At 47.9% G+C, this 25,368-nt stretch overlaps 2 protein-coding genes across 9 annotated transcripts in view; one reads left to right on the top strand and one right to left on the bottom strand.

The window, feature by feature from the left end:
• LOC127053499 (zinc finger and SCAN domain-containing protein 20-like) overlaps nt 1-25,368 on the top strand; it is a 449,526-nt gene that overhangs the window by 132,831 nt on the left and 291,327 nt on the right. The window contains exon 1 of one of the 3 annotated variants that reach the window (XM_050958331.1): nt 14,518-14,724. The exons of 1 other annotated variant lie outside the window; for it this stretch is intronic. The gene's annotated coding sequence lies outside the window, so the exon portion shown is untranslated. Of the gene's footprint in view, nt 1-14,517; nt 14,725-14,797; nt 14,838-25,368 lie in introns of those variants that run through there. One more of the 3 variants, XM_050958333.1, reaches the window with a different exon arrangement.
• The window catches only part of LOC127053496 (solute carrier family 22 member 15-like), a 72,909-nt gene that overhangs the window by 7,448 nt on the left and 40,093 nt on the right, over nt 1-25,368 (bottom strand). For all 6 annotated transcript variants that reach the window (XR_007775064.1, XM_050958323.1, XM_050958322.1 and 3 more), the window contains one exon: nt 20,203-20,311. Coding sequence is in view for 5 of the 6 variants with exons in the window: in XM_050958323.1 (XP_050814280.1) it covers nt 20,203-20,311 (109 nt within the window). In the remaining variant the exon portion in view is untranslated. The remainder of the gene's footprint in view (nt 1-20,202; nt 20,312-25,368) is intronic.

Genomic DNA, 25,368 nt, shown 5'->3' with positions numbered 1-25,368 from the left:
TGATGATGCGCGCTCTGCCCCTGCGGAGTTTGAGCAGGACCTAATGAACCAGTGGGAACAGTGGGAAGGCATAATGGAGTTGGCCTTTCCACGGCATCAGGAATGCGTCCAAGATCGATCCCGAAGAGAGACCTTGGAAGGAGCAGAACATCTGGCATGTTCTGCTCTCGCGGTGAGCAAACAGGTCTATGTGAGGAAACATCTCCGCTTCTGGAGAGCAGAGCGCCTCACATGGGGCAGAGCGATCACTCGTAAGACAGGAAAGACCTGCTGAGTGAAAGCGCCAAGACGTTCCGAACGCCTGGGAGAAAGGACGTCACCAGCTCCATCGAGTGGGCCATGCAAAAGTTCCGGAAATGGATGGCCTCCTGACAACAAAAGTGGGGGGGAGGACCATGTCCCTCCCTGGATATTTATGAAGCACATGGCCGCTGTGTTGGCTGTAAACACCAAGATACAACGGCCTCGCAACTGCCGCTGGAACCCCTGGCACGCCAGGCGGACTACTCTCATTTTTGGGGCATTGATGTGGAATGCCAGTTCCCGAGAAGACCAAAGGCCTTAAGCTCGGAGTGACCATGAGCACTTGAGCAGAGAGATGACGCGTCCGTCGTCAGGGGCAGTGAGGGCTGGGGCGGATGAAACCGCATCCCTGCCCACACCAGGGAGTGGGTTAGTCACCACTCTGGGGAGCCTAAGGTGCTCGAGGGAACGGTGACTACCATGACCATTGGCTCCCTGTCCGGGTGGCACGCCGAGGTGAGCCGGACTTGGAGAGGACGGAGGCGGAGCTTGGCGTGTTTGGTTACAAACTTGCGGGCAACCATGGACCCAGGAGACTGAGACAAGTACGAGCCGAGGTCGTTGGGAAAGCCTGCAGACCTCAGATGATTGTTGCCATCACCTAAAACCGCAGTTGTGATAAGCAGGCTCCGGCTAGGGAGGAGACCAGGATCGCTCCTAGGAAGTCCAACCTCTGCGTGGGAACCAGAGTGGATTGCTCTATAGTAATCATCAGGCTTTGACCTGTTAATAAGACCGTGACAATGCCCACGCGCTGAGTGGTTTGTCTCAGAGTCTCCTCGGATAAGCGAATCGTCCAGATACGGAAAAACGCATATCCGACATCAGCGAAGGTAGGCGGCGACTATGGCCGTAAACCAGAAGTACTGACAGTTGGCTAGAAAGCGGAGGTATCTCCTGCGCGGAGGGAAGATGGCGTTGCGAAAGTACGCGTCCTTCATATCCAGGGCGGCATAGTAGCCCCCAGGAGGCAAGGATGGAATAATGGTTCCCATGGATACCGTGCGGAACTTCAACCTTATCCTAAACCGGTTGAGTCCGTGCAGAACTAGGAAGGTCTGAGACCTGCGTTCGAGTGGGGGACTAGGGCATAACGGGAGTAAAACCCCTTGCCCCTTTCGTCCATCGGCGTCTGCACCTCTTGTACGAGGAATTGCTCGTGAGAGGGGTCCCTGAAGGGGGACCGGGCTGGAACAAATTAGAGGTGGTACCTATGCTCCACCGTGCGCAGGATCCAGCGATCTGAAATTAACTGGGGCCACGCCAGGAGAAAGCGGGATTGAGATCCCGGCCTGTGACTGGTACACCGCCCTCAGGCGCACCCTGGAAGGTTCGTCTTTGGTCCCAGTGGTAATTGCGAGGGACCTTGACCTTGGCTCTTTAGGGGTCCTGACGTTCGTCTGTGACCACCTTAGCCTCGCCGTTTGCCAAAGTCCTGTCTCTGGCTAGGCACAGAGTATGGCGGCTGGGGACAGAAAGGCCTGCGTTTGGTCGCTGGCATATGCATGCTGAGAGAGCGCATTAGGACCCTATTGTCCATCAGGCTTGGCAGCCTGGGGCTGTCCTTGCCGTTTGCCAACAAAGGGTAAATCCTGAATGGCCTACTGCCGCTCCGGCCGGAGGTTTGAAACCTGAAGCCATGAGATGCACCTCATGGCGACACCAAAGGCCAGAGTCCTGGCTGCAGAGTCTGCTGCGTCCAACGAGGCCTGGAGGGACGCTCTGGGTACCTTTTTTCCCCCGTCCTCCAAGACGGTAGCGAACTCTTGGCGGGAGTTTTGAGGGAGAAACTCCATAAACTAAACTACCTCCACCCAGGTGCTATAATTATTGCAGCAAAGCAAGCCTTGTTGCTTTGCTACCCAGAGCTGCAGGGCCTCTGCAGAGTACACCTGGCGGCCGAACAGGTTCATTTGCCAAGCCTCTTTCGGTTTCGGGGCTGGCGCCCGCTGGCCATCATATCAGAATCGTGGTCCTGAGCATAAGATCTGCGCATGTGGGATGACACAGATGCGTGTCCGGATGGCCATGGAGGTACTAAAAGAAGGCACAGACAGAGTCTCTGACTCTATCGGACCTTGCCCGACTCGGCACCGGGAACCGGCACCGGGAGGCGTAACGGTACCTGGAACGAGATCCAGACCCACAACCAGAATGGTGCCTGGAGGTCGACCGAGATCTCGAGGCTCGGGGAGAGGCTACAGGAGTCAAGGTACCTGTCGCAGACCCGGGAGTCGGAACGGTGCCGATAGCAGGTCGGCGAACGGGACACCGACCGGTGCAGCGAGTGCGACCAGTACCGATGAGGAAAACAGCACCGGGACTGCAAGTGGTGTCGGGCGTGCCGACAGGATCTGGAGTGTCTGCGGGACCGTGATCATGAACGGTGCCGCTCTGCTGTGTTGACAGAGGACGGTCACATGAAGAGAGTGTATCACCCGCACCGGCGTTGCCGGGGTCAGGCAGCATCGACTCTGTCATGGCAATGAGATCCCTCGCCGTTGGTAACGTCTCCAGCGTGGAGGGAACAGCAGGCTCAACCACAGTGCATACTGGGGAGCTGTCAGGCACCGGATTCGACGGCCCTCGTGGGACCAGGATCGACGGTACCGAGGTCGTCAGAGCTTCGGTAGGCGTCGGTGCCGGGCGATCCGAGTTAGATGAGCTGTCCGGCTGTGGTGCCGTCGGCACGGAAGCAGCAGGAGCAATAAGCTCAACCACGGCGCGCGCCGGGGAGCCGTCAGGCACCGGATTCTACGGCCCTTATGGGACTGGAATTGACGGTGCCGACGTTGTCGGTGCCTCAGAGGCGTCGGTGCTGGGAAATCCGACTTAGACGAGCTCTCTGGCTGTGGTGCCGTTGGCACGGAAGCAGCAGGAGCAGTAGCTCAACCACAGCGCGTGCCGGGGAGCCGTCAGGCACCGGATTCTACGGCCCTTGTGGGACCGGGATTGACGGTGCCGACGTCGTCGGTGTCGCAGCAAGTGTCGGTGCCGGGCGATCCGACTTAAACGAGCTCTCTGGCTGTGGTGCCGTTGGCACGGAAGCAGCAGGAGCAGTAGCTCAACCACGGCGCGTGCCGGGGAGCCGTCAGGCACCGGATTCTACGGCCCTTGTGGGACCGGGATCGACGGTGCCGACGTCGTCGGTGCCTCAGCAGGTGTCGGTGCCGGACGATCCGACTTAGATGAGCTCTCTGGCTGCGGTGCAGTTGGCACGGAAGCAGCAGGAGCAGAAGCTCTACCACGGCGCGTGCCGGGGAGCTGTCAGGCACCGGATTCAATTGCCCTGGGGGACTGGAATCGACGGTGCCGATGTCATCGGTGCCTCTGCAGGTGTCGGTGCCGGGCAATCCGACTTAGGCGAGCTCTCTGGCTGCGATGCAGGTGGCACGGAAGCAGCAGGAGCAGGGGGCTCAACCACGGCGCGTGCCGGGGAGCCGCCAGGCACCAGCAGGACTTGTAGGCTCTCTCGACCTCGGAGGAAGGGAGCGGTGCCTAGTCGACTTCGGTGCCGGCGACGGCCGGTGCCGAAAGGCCTTGGTAGTACCGGCGGGGTACGGTGCCGAGGAGGCGCTTCTGCCAGCCGCTTGATCATCGCTCGGCGCCGAAGGTGGAGGGGTAAGTGAAAGTCCCGCTCCTTTTTGTTCTCGGCTTAAAAGCCTTGCAAATGGGGCACTTAGCTATCAAGTGCAATTCCCTGAGGCACTTCAAACAGGAGTCGTGTGGATCTCCCTTCGGCATCGGCTTCTGGCAGGCCGAGCCCATTTTAAAACCCGGAGAGCCGTGCATGAGCTCCGGCACCGGGTTCATGGAAGGGGCTACTTCCTGAACCCTGCTAACAATTACTAAACTAACTATGTTAGCAGAGAAAAAACATATAACTATACAAATATATATATAAAAGAATTATAACTGCATAACTATATACGAGAACTACGAGTAGCTAGGGAAGTGGAGGTCAGCTAAGCCGCGCTCCACTGTTCCAACGACCGACACGGGCGGTAAGAAGGAACTGAGGAGCGGGTGGGCCGGCAGGGGTATATATCAAGCGCCATGATGGCGCCACTCCAGGGGGCGACCTGCCGGCCCACCGAGTTGCTAGGGTAAAAGTTTTCCGACGAATGTGCACGCGCGGCGCACACACCTAACTGGAATGGATATGAGCAATCACTCGAAGAAGAACCTATATTTTATTAGGCTATGAAGAATCACTGACTGATATGTTTATGAAGAGTAAAAGATCAACGGAAAATGATTTCTTATCAGCAAACACCACAAAGAGTACAGAGGTGTTCCTGAATGATTTTGTCCTGTTAAGGTAGTACCAATACCCTTGCTACAACTAGCGTATGTAGGTTAGTTTCCCCAGGGTTGAGTGAGGCTTTGGGAAGAAAACTAGGAGATGAATAAACTGGTTCATATGAACTTTAAACAACTTTGGGCAAGAGGCCTGAGAGCAATCCTGCCCTTAGAAAATCATGTATAGGGAGGACCTGACATAAGGGCCTCAATCTCCCATACCCTTCATGCTGATGAAATCGCTCCAAAAAAGTCAGTTTTCACTGACAGGTGATATAGTGAACAGGTTGCCAAGGACTCAAAGTAGAGGACCCATCAATCTCGATAATGCTATACTGAAGTCCCAAAAGGAAGGAGACTAGTGAACTACAGGAAAACCATTAATAAAAACCTTTTAGGAATCTAGCCATTGGAGGGTGAGAAAATACAGTGAGGACAACACTGGAGAGAAGAGTGATATACAAATACTGCTGTTTTATGGACCCTTGTGGAATTAATGCAAAGATTGTTTTAGAGCTAGTAAATAGTCGAAACAGTGCTGAGAAGGGAGCCAGCTGGTCCTGAATGTCCAAATAGAAAAACCTTTTCCACTTCAGCTTTCTAAGTCAGTCCAGATAAGATTTTCCTGCTTGGGAGCAGAATGTTCTTTACTTTAACTCAATAAGTTGTTTCAGTGGATATAGGCCAGTCACATCTAGGCTGTCGGACATAATTATGATGGTTTGGATGTAGAATGACCAGTATTCTGCAAAACTATGTCAGACAGAGCAAAGAAGGTGACTGGGGCTGCACAGAGAGGCTGGTGAGGAAGGCTGTCATCTTACAATAACCTGCTATGGTCATCTTCCTCAGATCAGCTCACGAACCAACTATGGATAGACCTGGATCACTTGTCTCTGAATGCGTGGCTATCTCTGGCAAGCACTTGATGAACACCCTCAGTGCTATAGAAAGACCAGAGGACAGGACCCTGCACTAGTAGTGAAACGTTCCCATCAGGAATCTGAGATACATTTTGTGAGCTGGATGTTGAGACATCGAAGGTACAGAGTAGGACTTCAAACCTCTTTCTTCTTTTGAATGAGAAAATAACGAGCAATAAAAAACAGAATCTCATGAGAGAGGCTGCTGACAAGGGACAGGGAAGGTGAGTGGCCATGGTGGTAGAGAGATATTAGAACATATACAGTACCGATTGCTAACAAATCTCACGGTATTCCCAGTCCAGGTGTCAAAAAAAAGGCAGTTGCCAAAAGTGATGAGGGGGTAGCAAGGTAGTGATCTTCAAAAATTTCTGCTAGGCTCTCAACAGTGGTGTAGAAACTGCTGTTCAGAGGACGATGTCAAGTGTGCCGTAACTGAGGAAGAGATATCTATGTTGCAACCTCTTTTTTCCTCAGTGGCTCTGATGCCTTCTGTGGATTAAAACGATGTCCCTGTCCCCCATACTATCTGAAGGAAGTTTTAGGTCTATCCAAGGAGAAAGCAAGCCAGAGTATACAAGCCCAGTGAGAATGCAAAAGTAGCTATAAAGTTCTTTAATGAATGAAGGGCTTTATCAGTTTTTGACTTGAAGAAATTGTGGCCCTCAAACAGAAGACCTGCTACGATGATTTGGACCTCAGTAGGTATTCCTGATGACTGGAGCCAGAAGGATCTTTGCATCACCTCAGATAGCTCCCCGCAACCACCACCCTCGCCAGCTCTCAGCCACAGCTGGGTGGCTGCTCACAGGCTCCCAGATCCCTGCTCAGAGCCCAGCAGTTGCACTGGAGTCCAGGAGCCACCCAGACTCCAGGCATGGAGCTCACAGTGATAATTGCTGCAGTGGTTGTAAGTCGACCTACGTTTCTAGTGTAGACATGCCCTAGTCTCCTCAGGAACGCCACTACCAAAAACACATTTTGTGAAAACTTGAGGAGCTGCCAACAGGCTAAAAGGCAGCACAGTGGATTGGTAATGTGAGTGTTTCACTGTGAACCTGAGCAACTTCTGTAACCTTAAAATATTGCTACACGAAAGTAAGTGTATCTTAAGTCAAGGGAGCATACCAGTCCCCGTGTCTGGATGGGACAGGCACTGATGTAGACAATCTCCTCCTATCTCTGCACCTATAATCCCCACTCTTCTTTCTCTGCAGGTCCTGCTGAGGAGCAGGGTCAGAGTAATGGTGGGTCTGCTGCATGGGCAGGGAGGCTCCCCGCTCTGCCCCCAGTGGCTGGAGACCCGAACACACCCACTCCCAGAGAAGCCACGAGGCATGCCCCCATGGCTGGAGCCCCGAGCACCCTGCTTGCCCTCCCATGGCCGGAGGAGCCAAGGGACAGCCAGAGACCCCCCAAGCCACACCACACCTCCCCTCCTGAGACCCCAAGCCACCTAGCAGGAAAAACTTACATCTCTTCTAAAGAACCTGAGCTTTTTATATGTGCCATACAGCTTCCAGGGCAGCTGAGGAGACAGTATGTGTTATTTAGCTTCCTGGGTTCATCAGTAATCTCCCTGGAGTTCAGTGATAAGGGAAAGCAAACAGACCCCACAAACCCCACAACTGGCATTCAGCAGCCATAGCTGTGCCAGGGAAGGCTTAGCTTGTGCTGGCCTGTTATACCCACGATCTATGGTCTGCTGTGGGTAGAAGTGCTTCCTGGAAGGTGCTGGAGTATATGATCACAGTGTCTTTAAGGTTGCCCTCAAATCCTTCAAACCACAGAGCTTAGAGACTGCTTGCTCTGAAAAGAGCAAGGCCCCTTCAAAGGGCTGGTGTTGTAAAGTTTGTTGGACCTCCTGTGGAAGCCCTGGGGATTGCAACCAGGAGCTCCTGCACATGGCCACTGAAGAAGCCAGGGACCTGGTTGTCACGTCCATTGCATGCAGTGAATCTTGCAGTGAAGCTCTTCACCACAGATTTACTCTCATCCACTAATGAGAAGAACTCCTGCCAGCTTCTTCTAGGAGGTCTCTAAACTTGGGCATAGAGTCACAGACATTAAAATCATATCAGCCCAAGAGAACATGCTGGTTGGCAAATCTAAACTGCAACCCCGCTGGAGAATAAAATTTCCTACCAAAGAGATCTAATTTTTTGCATCTTGAATTGGGGGGGTCACGCTTTGATGCCCCCCTATCATTCCCTCTCATTGGCCACTGATACCACCAGTGAGCCTGGAGGAGGGGAGATGAGAAAAGGAGAAACTCAAATCCCTGTGCTGGCTCATGGCATTTGTCATGGCCCTTTTGAGGTGGGGGAAAGAGATGAAGGTGTGCCAGAGCGTCTTAATGGGGTCTACAATTGACTGTTGAGAGGCAAGGCCACTCTGGAAGTACCTTCTGTGGCCGAAATATGTTGTGGGCATAAGGATTCTTTCACTTACTACACTTGGATATCCAGGCTCAATAACACCCTCTTTAAAAACATCCGGGGGACACAAAATGACTCCTGAGGAGACTACCTCATTGAGAGAGGATCAAGAATAGCCCAGCGCAGTTTGGGACTGCTCTTCCTCGATCACTTGTCCAACACGGTCCACTTGAGCCAGCTCTTGGTGCCCAATACTGGGTTTTTTGCCAGGCTCAGGAAAAGACGGTTACTCACCTTTGTAACTGTTGTTCTTCGAGATGTGTTGCTCATATCCATTCCAGTTAGGTGTGCACGCGCCGCGTGCATGTTCGTCGGAGATTTTTACCCTAGCAACACTCGGTGGGCTGGCAGGGAGCCCCCTGGAGTGGCGCCGCTATGGGGCTGGATATATACCCGTGCCGGTCCCTCTGCTCCTCAGTTCCTTCTTGCCGGCTACTCCGACAGTGGGGAAGGAGGGCAGGTGTGGAATGGATATGAGCAACACATCTCGAAGAACAACAGTTACAAAGGTGAGTAACCGTCTTTTCTTCAAGTGCTTGCTCATATCCATTCCAGTTAGGTGATTCCCAAGCCTTGCCTATGCGGTGGGGTCGGAGCAAGACATTGCGGAATGTAAGACCGCTGAGCCAAAGGCGGCATCGTCTCTAGACTGCTCGACCAGTGCATAGTGGGATGCAAAAGTATGGACAGAAGACCAGGTAGCTGCACGACATATTTCCTGGATGGGAATGTGGGCCAGGAAAGTGGCAGACAAGGCTTGAGCCCAAGTAGAGTGGGCGGTAAGATGGCCAGTCGGAATGCGGGCCAAGTCATAGCATGTCCGGATACAGGACGTCACCCAGGATGAGAGCCTCTGGGAAGAGATAGGCATGCCTTTCATGCGCTCCGCGACCGCTACAAATAGCTGAGGCGAGCGCCTGAAAGGTTTGGTCTTCTGAATGTAAAAGGCGAGGGCCTGGTGGACATCCAGGGTATGTAGCTGTTGTTCCCGGCGCGATGCGTGCGGCTTCGGGAAGAAGACTGGTAGAAAAATGTCTTGATTAATGTGGAAGGCAGAGACCACCTTGGGAAGGAAAGCCGGGTGCTGTCGCAGCTGTACCTTGTCCTTGTGGAATATCGTATACGGGGGGTCTACCATCAAAGCATGAAGCTGGCCGAGATGATAGCGACGAGGAAGGCTGTTTTCCAGGACAGGTACAGCAGCGAGCATGTGGCTAACGGCTCAAAGGGAGGGCCCGTGAGCCTAGCTAATACAAGGTTGAGATCCCAGGTAGGGGAAGGGCGCTTAACCGGAGGGTAGAGTCGCTTCAGGCCCTTAAGGAACCTGGAAACTATAGGGTGAGAGAAGGTTGAACTGCCAGATTCCCCAGGATGGAAGGTGGAAATCGCGGCTAGATGCACCCTTATCGAAGAGAGCGCCAGGCCCTGTTCCTTGAGGTACCATAAGTAGTCCAAGATAATGGGGACCGATACACCTTCGGGAATAAAGTTACGCTGGGCGCACCAATGGGAGAAGCGCTTCCACTTGGCGAGATATGTCGCCCGCGTGGAAGGCTTTCTGCTTCCCAGGACGATCTGTTGCACCGGGGTGGAACAGAGCAATTCGGATTGGTTTAGCCAGACAGCAGCCATGCTGTCAGGTGGAGGGACCGCAGGGTGGTGAAGTCTGCCAAATCCTGTGTTATAAGGTCCGGGCAGAGTGGCAGAGGTATCAGGTCTGCTAGAGATAGGTCGAGCAGACTGGTATACCAGTGCTGCCTCGGCCACACCGGGCGATCAGGATTAGCCTGTCCCTGTACCTGCGGAGCTTGAGCAGGACTCTGTGGACCAGGGGAAAGGGTGGAAAGGCATAAAGTAGACGATCTTCCCAGGGAATTAGGAACGTGTCCGAGAGGGAGCCTTGGGAGCGACCCTGCAGGGAGCAGAACACCTAGCATTTCCTGTTCCCTCGGGAGGCAAAGAGGTCTATCTGGGGAAAACCCCACTTTCGGAATACTGAAAGGAGGATGTCCGGAGGGATGGACCACTCGTGGGACAGGAAGGACCTGCTCAGGTGATCCGCGAGAGAGTTCCGGACTCCCGGGAGAAAGGAGGCTACCAAGTCTATCGAGTGAGCTATGCAGAAGTTCCACAGTCGCATAGCCTCTTGACAAAGGGGGGAAGATCGCGTCCCTCCCTGCTTGTTTATGTAATACATGGCTGTTGTGTTGTCTGTGAAAACTGCAACACAACGGCCCTGTAGGTGATGCTGGAAGGTCTGGCACGCCAGTCGGATCGCTCTCAATTCGCAGACATTGATGTGAAGCGCCAGCTCCTGAAAGGACCAAAGGCCCTGGGTGCGAAGGTGCCCTAAGTGAGCACCCCAGCCGAGAGAGGAAGCGTCTGTTGTCAGAGACACAGAGGGCTGTGACGGATGGAATGGACAACCTGCACACACCAGGGAGGGCATCAGCCACCAGTCGAGGAAGCCCAGAACACTTGGTGGAACTGTGATTGTCAAGTCTATGGCATCCCTGCGTGGACGATAGACTGAGGCGAGCCAAGTCTGAAGAGGATGCATGCGCAGTCTTGCGTGCTTCGTAACGAAGGTGTACGCAGCCATGTGACCGAGGAGACCGAGGCAGGTGCAGACAGAGGTTGTTGGGAAGCTTTGTAATCGTTGTATAAAGAAGACTATAGCCTGAAACCACTGTGGGGGCAAGCTGACCGTTGCAAGATTGGAGTCCAGCATGGCCCCTATGAATTCTATCCTCTGCGTAGGTAGCAGAATGGATTTGTCCAGATTGATAATTAGGCCTAGATGGGTGAATAGGTCCTTGATGACGTTTACATGAGTGGTGACCTGAGCCTCGGAGGTCCCTCGAATAAGCCAGTCGTTGAGGTATGGGAAGACATGTATTCGATGATGGCGGAGGGAGGTGGCGACTACCGCCATACACTTCGTGAATACCCGAGGGGCCGAGGAGAGGCCAAAGGGAAGGACAGCAAATTGGTAATGTTGACGATTCACCACAAAGCGTAGGTACCTTCTGTGCGGAAGGTAAATCGCGATGTGGAAATATGCGTCCCTCATGTCGAGAGCAGCGTACCAATCTCCGGGATCCAGGGAAGGGATGATGGTTCCCAGGGACACCATGAGGAACTTGAACTTTCTCATGAATTTGTTCAGTCCTCACAGGTCCAGGATAGGCCGGAGGCCCCCTTTTGCCTTGGGAATTAGGAAGTATCTGGAATAGAACCCCTTGCCCCTTAATTCCTCTGGAACCTCCTCTATAGCTCCTATCGCAAGGAGCCTCAAAACCTCCTGCAGAAGGAGTTGCTCGTGAGAGGGGTCCCTGAAGAGGGACGAGGACTGAAGAGGGACGAGGAGGGAGGGTGGTAAGTTGGGGTTGAAACAAACTGAAGACGGAAGCCACACTCCACCGTGCGGAGGACCCAATGGTGCGAAGTTAGCTGGGACCACACAGGGAGGAATGCGGCAAGGCGGTTGGCGAACTGAAAAGGATCCTAGGAGGTCATTGGTACAGTGCTCTCGGGCGCACCCTGAAAAGTTTGGCTTCGGTCCCGCCAGTGGCTTGGTAGGACTGGAATTGTTACCCCCCTGAGGTCCAGACTGTCGTCTGCGAGAGGTACGACCTCGCCTTCTGGTGAAGTCTTGCCTTAGTCGAGGCGGGGGGTAGGGGCGCTGAGGTTGCAACCGGAAAGATCGTCTTTGAGTCTGCGGCGTATGCATTCCCAGCGAACGCATAATTATGTGATTGTTCTTCAGACTCTGTAGCCGAGGGTCTATCTTCTGGGAGAAGAGGCCCTGGCCATCAAAGGGTAGGTCCTGTATAGTGTACTGAAGTTCAGGTGGCAGGCCTGACACTTGCAGCCACGATATACGCAGCATGGCAATTCCAGAGGCGACGGTTCTAGCTGCCGAATCGGCGGCATCCAGCGAGGCCTGGAGGGAGGTCTATGCAACTTTCTTCCCTTCCTCCAGGAGAGCTGTGAATTCCTGGCGGGAGTCCTGCGGGACAAGCTTTGCAAACTTCCCTACTGCCTCCCAGGTGTTGCAGCTGTACCTACTCAGGAGGGCTTGCTGGTTCACCACCCTGAGTTGGAGGCCTCCCGCGGAATAGAACTTTCTCCCCAACAAATCTATTCGCCTGGCCTCCCTTGATTTAGGAGCAGAGGCTTGCTGGCCATGGCGCTCCAGTTCATTGACGGACTGTACCACCAGTGAACAAGGAGGAGGGTGTATATACAGGTACTTGTACCCTTTGGAGGGTACCATGTATTTACGTTCAACTCCTCTGGCTCCGGGTGGTACGGATGCCGGGGATTGCCAGATGGTATCTGCTCTAGCCTGGATCGAGCGGATGAAGGGGAGGGCCACCCTGGTTGGAGCCTCCGCCGACAGTATACTGACAACCAGGTCGCCCACTTCAGGAACTTCCTCTACGGGAAAGTTGATATTGAGGGCGATGCGGCGCAGAAGGTCCTGGTGTGACCTGAGGTCGATTGGGGCGGTCCAGATGTAGACGTTCCTGCCACCGCTTCATCCGGGGAAGAAGAGGATGAAACCCCGGGGACCAGCGGGTCTTGGATCGACTCCTGGTCTTGGGGGATGTCCTGAGACGGCGGATCTTGTGGGTTTGGCACGTGGGTTGGAGATTCCTCTGCACCCGCCGGGGGAGGTCTGCTCACTGTGGTCTCTGGGGCCCAATGTTCAGAAGCGCCGGAGCGCGATGGTATATGCGGATCACCTTGGGTTTGGTGGTAGGCCCAAGGTGTCCAAAAGGGCCACTGATGAGGTCCCTGGTGGTTATCCGAATCCTCATATGATGCAGTGTCTGCATGGGAGGAGACTGATGGATGACAAGACGGCCACAGGAGGGCAGAGACTGTTTGATGTGGGTCTCTGCATCCACTCAAACCGTCCCTACGCGGTGCCGGAGAACGGTACCGAGAGTCGTGACGGTGCCGGGAGTGGGATCGGGACCTGTGACCAGCGCGGTGCCGGGAGGTCGACCGGTGCCTGGAATCGCCGTGCCGAGATTGGCTGCGAGAAGTACGGTGCCGCGAGTGGTGCCGAGATCTGGAGCAGTGCCGGTAGTATCTGGACGGCGACCGGGACCTCGAACGGTGCAGCGAGTACGATCGGTACCTCAATGGGGAACGGTACCAGGACTGTGAGCGGCCGCGAGACCGGGATCAATGGCGGGACCGGGAGTGCCCGTGGGACCTGGATCGGGACCGGCGACGTTCCGTGGTACCGGGCAAAGGTCTCACGAGGGCCAGCTTGCCTATGGACTGAGGAACCTGCACCGGCGGCGCCGGGGGTTGAGGAAGCTCAGGCTCCGTCAAGGCAATGAAGTCCCGTGCCATGGAGAATGTCTCCAGAGTGGAGGGCACAATAAGCTCAACCACGGCGCGTGCCGGGGAGCTGGTAAGCACCGGACTAGACAGCTCTTGCGAGGCCGGAATCAACAGTGCGGAGGACGTCGGTGCCGCAGCAGTTGACGGTGCCGGGCGGTCCAACTTGGCTAAGCGCTCAGACTGCGGTGTAGATATAGCAGCCGCAGGAGGCTTGTGCTTCTTGCTCCGTGGTGAGAGCGAAAAGTGCCGGGTGGGAGCTTGGGCCAGTGATGGCTGATGTCGAGGAGCCTTCACTGTTGGTGTGCGCTCCGGTGCCAAGGAGGCACTTGTTCCCGGTGCCGCTGACGGTGCCGAGGACTGGGGAGTCAACGCTGCCTCCATCAGAAGTTGTTTTAGGCGAATGTCCCGCTCTTTTTTAGTCCGGGGCTTGAACGCCTTACAGATGCGGCACTTGTCCGTAAGATGGGATTCACCCAAGCACTTAAGATAGGAGTCGTGAGGGTCTCCTGTGGGCATCGGCCTATGACAGGCTGAGCACGGTTTGAAGCCCGGTGAACCGGGCATGGGCCCCGGTACCAGGCGAGGGGAAGGGGCTAACCCCCGATCCCTCTTAACTATCTACAGTAACTACTACAGAACTAATAACTGAACACTAACTATACTTGAAGAAATCAAACTATATACACAATTACAATAGAAACGAGAGAATCGCTAGGGAGGTGGAGATCAGCTAAGCTGCGCTCCACTGTTCCAACGACCGACACGGGCGGTAAGAAGGAACTGAGGAGCGGAGGGACGGGCAGGGGTATATATCCGGCACCATAGCGGCGCCACTCCAGGGGGCACCCTGCCAGCCCACCGAGTGTTGCTAGGGTAAAAATCTCCGACGAACGTGCACGCAGCGCGCACACACCTAATTGGAATGGATATGAGCAAGCACTTGAAGAAGAACTGGTGTTTTCTGTTGAATAGGTGCTGTCTCTCTCTCTGAGGCCACTAAATATGAATGCCTTGAAACCAGGAAGGGGGATGCCACAGATTCCAAAAAGGCCACTGGACAGGTTTAGGACCCCAGTGACCTCCTGGCCACTGTGACAGACCGAGGCCAGTAGGGTACAGGAGTCTGGTAGAGGACAAATATACTGGTCATTGGATGAGTAGTTTTCTGTTCCCTGAGTGACCAGAGCAGGGGCTCCACTAGGGTAATCAGGAACCTGCTAGAACCAATTAAGGTAGACAGGCTCATTAGAACACCTGTAGCCAATCAAGGCAGGCTAATCAGGGCACCTGGGTTTAAAAAGGAGCTCACTCCAGTCAGGTGAGGGGAAGCCAGAGGAGAGGAAGTGTGTGTGAGGAGCTGGGAGCAAGAGGCACAAGGAGCTGAGAGTGAGAGGGTGTGCTGCTGGAGGACTAAGGAGTACAAGTGTTATCAGACACCAGGAGGAAGGTTCTGTGGTGAGGATAAACAAGGTGTTTGGAGGAGGCCATGGGGAAGTAGCCCAGGGAGGTGTAGCTGTCATGTAGCTGTTACAAGAGGCTCTACAGACCGCTGCAATCCACAGGGCCCTGGGCTGGAACCCGGAGTAGAGGGTGGGCCCGGGTTCCCCCCAAACCTCCCAACTCCTGATCAGACACAGGAGTTGATCCAGACTGTGGGGAAGATCACTGAGGTGTGCAAATCTGCCAATAAGCGCAGGACCCACCAAGGGAGAGGAGGAACTTTGTCACATCACCCATTCAGTAGTGCTCCAGCTGAAGGATCCTTGGCAGGGTAAGTAGTGCCTCAGAGGGGAGTAGTGAGAGCAGTTGTGATGTTGGGAAATGTAGGATTCAACCTCCGATTCAGAGCAGGACAACTCTCCTTCCGTTGACTGATGGTGCCAGTGACTGGTGCTGAGTTGGAAAAGGAAGCAATGTAGCAAGTGTTGCAGGCTTCCCCTTTGATGGTACTGAAGGATAAGCCATATGAGGCAGTCAGGGCTGACCTGGCACAGAGTCCTGCAGCGATATTGTTGCAGCTCCCAGGTCTGCCGGTACTGAGAGCACAGACTCCTGCACCATTGGCAATATCAGTATTGAGAAGCTCAAGAGACCTCTGGCAGTAACAAATGTCTCCAGTGTAATTGGCACCATGACAGTGTCAGTACAGTGCGGTGCTGCAGATGTGGAAGGTGCTCCCTTAGACTCCAGACTCAACAGTACCTGCCTTGGTCCTGGAGTCAACGGTCCCTGTTTCTGCATTGCCAGAGAAGAGATGTGCTTGGACTTTGGCAGCACTCTACTCTTAACTGCACTTCTAGCAGATTTCCGTTCCAGAGATCTACTCTCAGCAGTCTATTTGGAGGCCTTATGCCTCTTCTTAGTCCATGGGGATGGTGAGCAGTGGCTGGACTCAGGCAAGCAGGAGATGCATTCTTCACTGAAGCCAAAGCACTCAGTTCCAAGTCCAACTGACCTGGCTCTGACAGAGGTCTCAAGCCCGCCTCCATAAGTAAAAACTTTAGTCTGTTTTCATGGCCCTTTTTTGTGTGAGGCTTAAAATCTCTGCAAATCTGGCAGCGATGCCAAACACTTCAAGTAGCCTAGGTGTGAGATGCTCACAGGCGGTGGCTTACTGCAGGAAACACAGGGCTTGAAGTCCAGTGACTGAGGCATCCCTCTGTACAGGGTATTGGATGAAATCATCAAGTGTGGTAACATTTAATCTAACTACACTAATAATTAACTAATAACTTTAATAATACTATAAAACCATTTACAATAAAATCTAGAGAGAACCCTTGCAAAGGCAAGTCCGGGTGGTAAGAAAAAACTCAAGGGGCTTGAAGTCAGCTGGGCCCTTTACATTTCTGTAACTGAGTCGCAGAGAAGCACACAGACACTGCAAGGGTTCACAGGTGGTAAGAAGGATCTAAGTGACAACTGGCCCTGCCTCCACACATTATGACCTGGGAGTTGGGAGGTGGAGAAAAATCTAGGGTTGGGGTGCGGCTGCAACAGACATTACTGACCAAAAGAATCATCTCACATGTGCCTGGGCTGTTTGTGCACCCAACAGTAGAATCAATATGAACAATCATTTGAAGAAGAAATAAGTGTTCTTAGTGGGTACTGTAGCTTTGTGTTGGTTCTAGTAAACTATATTCCTGGACTGAGTCATTTTCTGCCATTGTTTCTATTATAGGATTAGTCTCTGGACCAGCAGGCAATGCATATCTGTTTTTTTGGTTGCTGGGTTTTTTTTCCCCTATATTTTCTGGATGTTAGGAGGCATATTAAATGTCTATGGTACTAAATAGGTGTTAACTGAAATTAAAACCTGCATGTATTTTACTAGTAATAAAACTGAAGAAATGAATTATACTATGACATTTCTGGTTTCCTCTGTTTTTAAATTTTTGCTTTTGAACAAAATATTTAATTTAACAACATACAGCATAGTTACACTTCAATATAAAATGAGGAAAGGAATACTGAAGATGTCTGCAAAACTTCATAATACCACGAGGTGGTGCTAAAGTTTTGTTTTCAAATTAACCATCTGGCACAAAAATTGAAGTACTAGTGTGACATTTTTCTTGTATAAAATAATGAAAATATTTGAAACTGATTAAAATATCAAGAATATATAAACAGACATAATCATTAACCTGTAAGTGAAAACATTTTTAGTATGGGACCTGCGATGCAATAACGTTCTGTTTTATAAAACAATCAAATTTCAAGAACAAAAATAGTTTAGAAAAATGGTACTCTTCCTTGTTCCACTCCTGCTCTGCACCTCTCCAGACATAACGTGGTTATTTTTGTTCCAGAAATAAGTGTACAGATTCTCCAGGGGGACAGTGCTGTATCTGATTAACAACCCCTCCTCCAATCACAAATGACTTATTTCAATTACAATTGAGTATTGGTATAATTCTCGGTAGAGCTGCTGCATATCTGGCAATAGCAGTAATATGACTTATGAAATAAAATGTTTAAACCATGTGATCACTGTGAAACAATCAAAAGCCAAGAAATTAAAAAACTTATCACTCCAGGCTTAACGCACACAATTCAGACTCAGGAAGAATGATAAGTACAGGACCAGGAGGCAAACATTAAAAATACACAACATTTTTGTAACAAAACCCAAATTCAACTAGTTTTTAGGTGAGTTAGTTATAAACCTAAAACTTGGCCCAGGTTTTCAAACACAAGGATTTGTTTCATGTAAAGCTCCTCCCATGGTCTGTGACAGAAATTGCAAAATCCTGAAGAGTCAGAGTGTGCAGGTCTCCTTCAGCTGTGATATCTTATAAGCTTAGAATAACTATGAACCTTTAGTGCTAAGTGCAGTTCAAGGTGTTGGTCACCATTTGTAAAAGCTCTGACTATCTACACTCTCCTGACCTCTACAGCTAATGAAGTCATCAAACTGATTTTTACAATTTGAACTCTGAACATTATTGTCTGGTGTTTGGTCCAACCTCTTCCAACCTCTCTCGCTCACATTCCTTCCACTAACATCCTCACTCTCCTTGTTTGCTTCTCCTTCCTTCCCCATTTCACTCTGCATCCCAACCCCTTTTCTTACTATTTACTCACCTCCTACTGCTATTTCTCCCTACCCTCTAATAAAGAAAAATGAATAAAAGGAAAAAGAACAGGAACTAACAAGCAGTGTGCCTACCATATTTCTGATGACTCTGCTTATATATGGTTGCCCCTCACCTTTTTTCTCCTTATTTATCATTTTATTGTCCTTTCTGACTGTAAGCTTTCTGGAGAAGGAATCATATCTTCCTTTGTGTTTGTTTACACAGCAGCAAGCATAATAGGACCCAAATTCTGACCAGCATTTTTGGGGCACTACTCCCATATAAATGATAATATTTTGGCAGCAGAGGGGGAGAACAGGAAGGGTATTGTGTACTTCACTTCTGTAACCTGGCTGTTAACTTACTCCTGATAACAGGTGTGATAGCTTTTGTCAACCTATTGTGAATTATTTAATATATGGTTGGTATTTCAGTTCACTTGTTTGCATATTATACATCTGTTAAATAATATGTGGTTGCTAAGGCTCTATATAAATTATTTGTTTAAAATATTTAATTAAATAACAAGAAGGTATAAACAAGTAACTGTTTTTCAAAAGACATCACATAATTATTACATACGGGACTTTAATTATACAGCAGTGTTTTAAGAACTCAGCTTTTTATTACATGTGCCATATTGAAGAATTAAGTTAAAATGTTCTTCCATCATGTTAATTATGGTGTTTTGTATAAAAGCAAGACAAAGGAGAAGTCATGGAGTAGAAATTTGTTTTTATGAATAAGAATTTTACTAGTAAAATTAGTGATAGAAATACGAAAAATATACCTAGGGTTAGTTATATTTCATTAGGGAAGGATTTTTGTTGTCCATATTTTTAAAGTGGATTTAGTTTTTGTGAAAGTTGCCAGTTCAAAAGCTATGGGGTATGAAGTCCTCAACCCATCAAATGGTGTAGAACATGTGTCTGACATAAAAAGTATATTTAAGAAATAAATTTTACTATCAGTCGTTTTGATAAGTATGAAATCATATTATTTTACTAAAAAATTAACAAACAGAAATTATAATAACCCAGCCACTAGTCAACTCCTTTTGTGTGAAAATTGTTTACATTTACAAACATGCTTTATCAACTGTTTCAGACTCTTTAGCTTAACTAAAAGAAGGCTGAGGGGAGATATGATTGTTCTCTATAAATACATCAGACAGAGCAATACCAGGGAGGGGGAGGAGTTATTTAAGTTCGGTGCCAATGCTGACACATGAACAAACAGATATAAACTGACCATCAGTTAGTTTAGGCTTGAAATTAGACTTCCATCAGAGAAGTGAAATTCTAGAAGAGCCTTCCAAGGGAAGTAGTTGGAGCAAAAAATCTAACTGGCTTCAAGAATGAGCTTGATAAGTTTATGGAGCGTATAGTACAGCGAAACTGCTACAGTAGCATGTAGCTGATCTGTGACTACTAGTAGAAAGTATCTCCAACAGCCAGTAACAGGACCCTACTTGGAGAGGGTTCATTGTTACTACAGAGAATTCTTTCCCAGCTATCTGGCTGCTGGGTCTTGCCCACATGCTCATGGTCTAACTAATCACTATATTTGAGGTCAGGAAAAAAATGCACCACCAGGTTAGATTGGCAGACATCCTGGGTTTTTTGCCTTTAGCTGCAGCACAGGGCATGAGTCACTTGCAGGTTTAAACTCATCTTAATGGTGGATTCTCTGAAACTGAAGTTTTTAAATCATGATTTGAGGTCTTCAGTAACTCAGCCAGAGCTTATGGGTCTATTACAGGAGTGAGTGGGGCGAGATTCTGTGGCCTGTAATTTGCAGGAGGTCAGACTAGAGAAGGGGTTCTCAAACTTCATTGCACCGTGACCCCCTTCTGACAACAAAAATTAATACACAATCCCAGGATGGGGGAGTGAAGCCTGAGCCTGCCTCAGCCCCATCATCCCAGGTGTGGAGGCCAAAGCCAAACAGCACTGCCCCAGGCGGGAGTGGGGGCAAAGCCTAAGCCCAAGGGCTTCAGCCTCAGGCAGTGGGGTTCAGCTTCAGCCCCAGGCCCCAGCAAGTCTAAGACAGCCCTGGTGACTTCATTAAAATGGGGTCTCAACTCATTTTGGGGTCCAGTCCCCCAGTTTGAGAACTACTGGACTAGATGATCATGATGGTCCCGTTTGGCCTTAAAGTCTATGAATTTAAATATTTTTATTTGAGCCAAGGTTAACAATTAATGCAGTAATACAAATTTAAACAAATAATTAGCCAGAAGTTATATTTCCTATGCCAAAAATGATTCAGATCTAAATTTTCAATTACCTCACTACTGTTGGGTAGAGTTCCGAAGTATAAATATACACTATGTTGAAGGCAGCACTGACGGTCAATTTTCCACACAAAGCTAACAGAGTTGGACTGAAGAAAAAACCTTTAGAAGAGAGAAAATAAACAAATGTGAATATAAAGAAATAGGTACACTTCTCTGGGTTTTTTTGTACTAAGTTGAAAATATGGCCTTTTTCAAGCGACTTAAAAATAAGTATAGCATTTATTTTTTGCTATTAAAGTTTGTTCTTCCAGTGTAAAAGCTATCTGTCCTGTCACTTACCAAATATCCTCCTGAACTGGGATAGGAAGGAATTAAAGACCTCTTTTCTGTAGAAAAAAAATTCCCCACAGTTCATTAATTACGTGTAGACCTTTTAAAAAAAATTATTTTAAACCACTTGTAAATAGGTTTTGCATAGGAATATTTTTTATAAATGTATTGTCTGACCTTGTGCATTCCCTGTGGGATCATAAATTGATGCTTCAGGTGATGTACTCAAATTTATGATGCTACTTCATCACATATACAGGACTTTATCACACTGACATACGTCTTTCTGATAACTAAAATCCTTGCCTCCAGAGAAAACACATATTCTGTTTTGTGACTAAGATGTACATTTCTGACCAAGAAGTCTCTACCAATGCTTTTTGGGAAACCCAAGGTTACTAGCAATAATAATGACATGAGCGAGGGAGAGAAAAAAAAAGAAAAGGTGGGACTTTCTAAGGTAAAAATTAAATAAAAACATGAATGTATTATGAACAGGGCAGGCTCCAGGCACCAGCCCAGCAAGCAGCTGCTTGGGGCGACCAATGGAGAGGGGTGGCACGTCCGGGTCTTCGGCGGCAATTTGGCGGCGGGTCCCTCACTCCCTCTCGGAGCGAAGGACCAGTCGCTGAATTGCCGCCAAAGACTGAAACAGCGACAGTAGAGCTGTAGATCACGATTGTGGTGCTTTTTTTTTTGCTGCTTGGGGAGGCAAAAACCGTGGAGCCGGCCCTGATTATGAAATACAAAATCATGGACTATGTGACTGAATTCATAAGCCTATTCAATCTAAAGGCATACATGGTCTAAAAGTTTGAAATTCTGTAAGTAAAAACAAGAACACTGTAATTGATACCCTAGTCTACTAACTAGATAGGCCTACTACTCCCTTGTATTTTTCCTTAGATAACGACACACTTTTACCAACTTATTTGCCTTTCACTAAACACACACTCAATTGATGCTATATTGACTGGAGAAGAGTGCAGATCTTTTAAAATCTGAAAGAATCCAGTTTAACTCTCCTGTTAACATGATTTTACTTCTACCATTTTGATGAAACAAACTGTGACACAAACTCATTTGTAAAAAGATGTTTTGGGTAGAAATCTGGATCTTCAATTTTACTTGCTAGAAAAGAAGGAAAAAAGTCAGAATTATGTTCCAAGAACTGTATTTCAGATTCTTCCTCCATTTCTGGGTTCAACTTCTTTGGATCAAGTCATGTTGGCTAAGTAGTGGAAAAGATCGTTTCTCAATTGTTTTTTATTTTGTCCTGGTATGATTCCAATTCTTTTTAACTGGATCAAGCCAGATTTCTACTGGAACTGAAATACTAGTGTTATCAGCATATACACTGGAACTCTGAAACTTCCTTCAATTGCTTTTCCAAGTTTCATGTCTTCCTGCAGAAACCATTGTAATGTAAAGGGGATACAAAGGTTATTCAAAAAAATCTTCCACGTGCTCAATGCAAATATCAACATACATCTAGTAGCTGGATGCAAACACAGAAACCCAGTCTTCCTGATAATTCCACTGAGTGTCACTGGGAAACTGGGGAATCAATTTTCTTTTTTTCAATCAACAAATCATGAGGCTGATGGTATTTACAACACTTTTTAAACTCCACAGTGCATTTTAGAACATCAAATATTACTGCTTTTTCAGTGAGGCTTAAATGATGTGGTGAACAGCCATACATTAGACATTTAGGATTATTATACCTGAGATGTTATAATGTTATTGCTCAGGCAAAACACAAAAAGACTCACTTGCAATATTTCCCTTTGCATTCCTGGATGGCATCGTTAGCAACTCTGGCACAATATTCCATGACCTTTTTTTCAGAAATATTAGACAGTATTGAATACAGTTTCTCCTAAATGGATGTTGATAGCCCTTAGTGAGGCAACTCTAATTTTTAACCAGCAATTTCACATCAAGTGTCAAAATGAAACCTTTCAGTTCTTCCTTTATTTCTTCACCCGAAACACCTTTTAGCAGCCCTGTGAATTTAAATCTGTCTGGAGGAATATACCCAAAGGAAAGTTTTTCACATATTTCTGAAAATGGGTAATTTTGTGCTACTATTTCGGGCAGAATTCTGTGAAAATTATGTTAGGAAATAAGAAAGTTCCAAGTTTCTTATCAAGCTCAAATCTTTGCCATTCAGTTATTTTTTATGGTATAATCACCAATTGGTTGACCTTTGCAATTTTTTGTGTGTCAGAGATGACCAGAGATTGCTCATAAATGAAGCTGATATTAGGCAGCTGCTGGAGCATCTGGAATAGTCACTATGACTATGCTTTTATGATAATTGCATCAAAAATGTTGCACATGAAGGATCATCATACACATTAATGTTTTACTCTTCTGCTTCAGTAGGCAAAGTTTCATTCAATGGCACTTTCCATCTTGAAGAACCCAAATATGTGTTTATATTTTACTTTAGAAGAACTAACCATGCAGGAAAGTGTAACCCTCAAAGTCCCTATTACACAGATTAAAGTTCTGTCTGGCACTCACAATCAAACACTAGAAAAAGTCCCAGGATATGATTAATTCAATACGAATTGCTTTTTAAAAAAATGTTCCCTCCCAGATATACAAAATAACTTTCAACTTCAGTGGACCATTGACATCAAAGAGCTGCACAAGTTAAAAGAACATTCATGTGTACTACCACACAAATCTGAGTAAGTAATTTTCTCCTGGTTGGAACTTACTACGTTTGTTCACCAGAGTACATTACGAGAGACGAAAATGAAGGAAGCTGCTCCCACCTCTTAGAATTATTTTTGAAACCAAATAAAATTATAGCTTAGTTTGCCCAACCTTCCAACTCAGAGTCCCTATGAATGAATGTCTTAATCCTAAAATAATGGGAAGGAGGGGTGGAGGGGGGACTATAAGAGAGTTCTAACTGTATTTTAATTTTAATGACTGAAGAGTTGTAATTTGTCTTATTCCACATGTGAACTTATTTGGATCTATTCTGGTTGATAAACAAGTTGAGCTATCTAGAAATCAAGTTTCTGACAGATGAAGGCATGAAGTGCATGTGTTTAGTACCTAATTATAAATTTAAATCCACTATAATAAAATCAAGATTTTTGTGTTAAATACTTCAAGGAATGCAGACTCAGGCTAATAAACATTGCTTTGTTCTAATAACTACAAGGTCAGATTAGAGAGGGAATAATCCTCACTTCATGCTGGGAACTGAATCAGACTGTATGATGCTGGGAGCTGAATGGTTTAACTGACTACAATCATCCTGGGCCAAGAACCAACTTTACTCAGACTAGGCTAGAAACTGATACACATGGTAACTTTATCAATTAACCACAACATCGAAACTCCACACAGAGTAGGTTTTATGAAATTCAGCAGTGCTTCAGCAATCATTACTCTGTGCTAGTGCATTATCTTTAAAGATGATTTTTTTTAACTCTTGCTTTGACACATGGATGAACAGATCATCATGCTGTTTTTAAAAAATCATCAGAAAAAGTAAAAAATTAGTCTGGATTGAAAGGGACTGAAATGAAAGTCAGTCAGTCACATAAAATAGCAGAAACTACAAGTTATTTTGGCCTGCATGTCAAACACAGATATAACTTTTTCTTAAATCAGTGTATTTTAAAAAGTGGTTCGAATTCAGTGCCTATGGAAAGCTGATATTCGGGGCTGCAGCCCCACATTAGCAGAATAAGATACCTGTTCCACTGAAACTGACATCAATGTTATATGGTTTTAATAAATGTTTGATCCTTCACTTGCTCAGGGGTATAATATAAACTGAGGTTGCAATTGCTCAATGCAGTTTAATACTTCAGACTGAGTGGTCTTGCGTTCTATTACTATTGTACTGAAGTGTATTACATCTTAGCCTCCTCAAGCACTCATGCAAATGAGATGTGTATCTCATGAGGCTATCCCATTGGGAAAAGTTTTACATTAAAAAGGAAAAAAATGCTTACTTGTAATTCTGTTTCTCTGAAGATACAATTCCAAAAAGATTTCCACTTCTAAGCCTTAGGTCATTACCACAAGCCTGGAAGAACTCCCTCAGCACTTAAATGATTTTGACCCTTGAGGCTCACAGTACCAGGACAGAGAGAGAGTCAGGTCCCCTACTGGCTGTTGCATGCTGGATATAAATACTTCTCTTTGAACATTCCAGTCAGTTCCTTTGGTTTCACAGGACATAAAACTCCCATGGTCATCCAATTCAAAATGGTTAATTAGATTCAAAATAAGTCCCACCCCCAAAACGCAAAAACTAAGTGCAAACACTGAGGTACCTTAAAAAGGGACTAACCCCCAAATTCTGGGGGAGTTACAATCACTGAATGAGAATTCCTTTGTAAAGGCATCTCCAGAGAGCAAGACTTACAAGTAAGTAATTCTTTCTTCTCTAAAGATCTTATCCACCATGATTCTTACTACTAAACAGTAGGAACTGGGGTGAATGTCCCAAAAGAAAAAATAGGTAAGGTTGATACATGCAGCAACAACATGGCTATTGCCAATAACAAGAAGCAGCCTTAGTTTTAATTACGACTGAGTTCAGCACTTTGGTAACAATCATCTATCTGGTCTTGGTAAGGGGAAGGATCTACACCAGCATGCGAGGTGTTAGCATTGAGTCCTGGAGCTCAAACGCTGTGGCTAGGTCAGGCTTACACTTTGAGAATTTACCCTTTGCAGTACTCTGGTCTGGCCTTGGGCTAGACTTAGAGAAATCCCTAGGATGCCTTTAAGAGGGATTTCAGGCACTCCAATATCTTTTTCAGTAAACTGAGTAACATCAGCAGGCAAATTTGACATACCCACATATCAAGGTCAACTCCTAGGCAAATGACACATCAAATACA

Source organism: Gopherus flavomarginatus, chromosome 6, assembly GCF_025201925.1.
Source record: "Gopherus flavomarginatus isolate rGopFla2 chromosome 6, rGopFla2.mat.asm, whole genome shotgun sequence".
Lineage (NCBI taxonomy): Eukaryota > Metazoa > Chordata > Testudines > Testudinidae > Gopherus > Gopherus flavomarginatus.
This window is presented reverse-complemented; position numbering and strand designations above follow the sequence as displayed.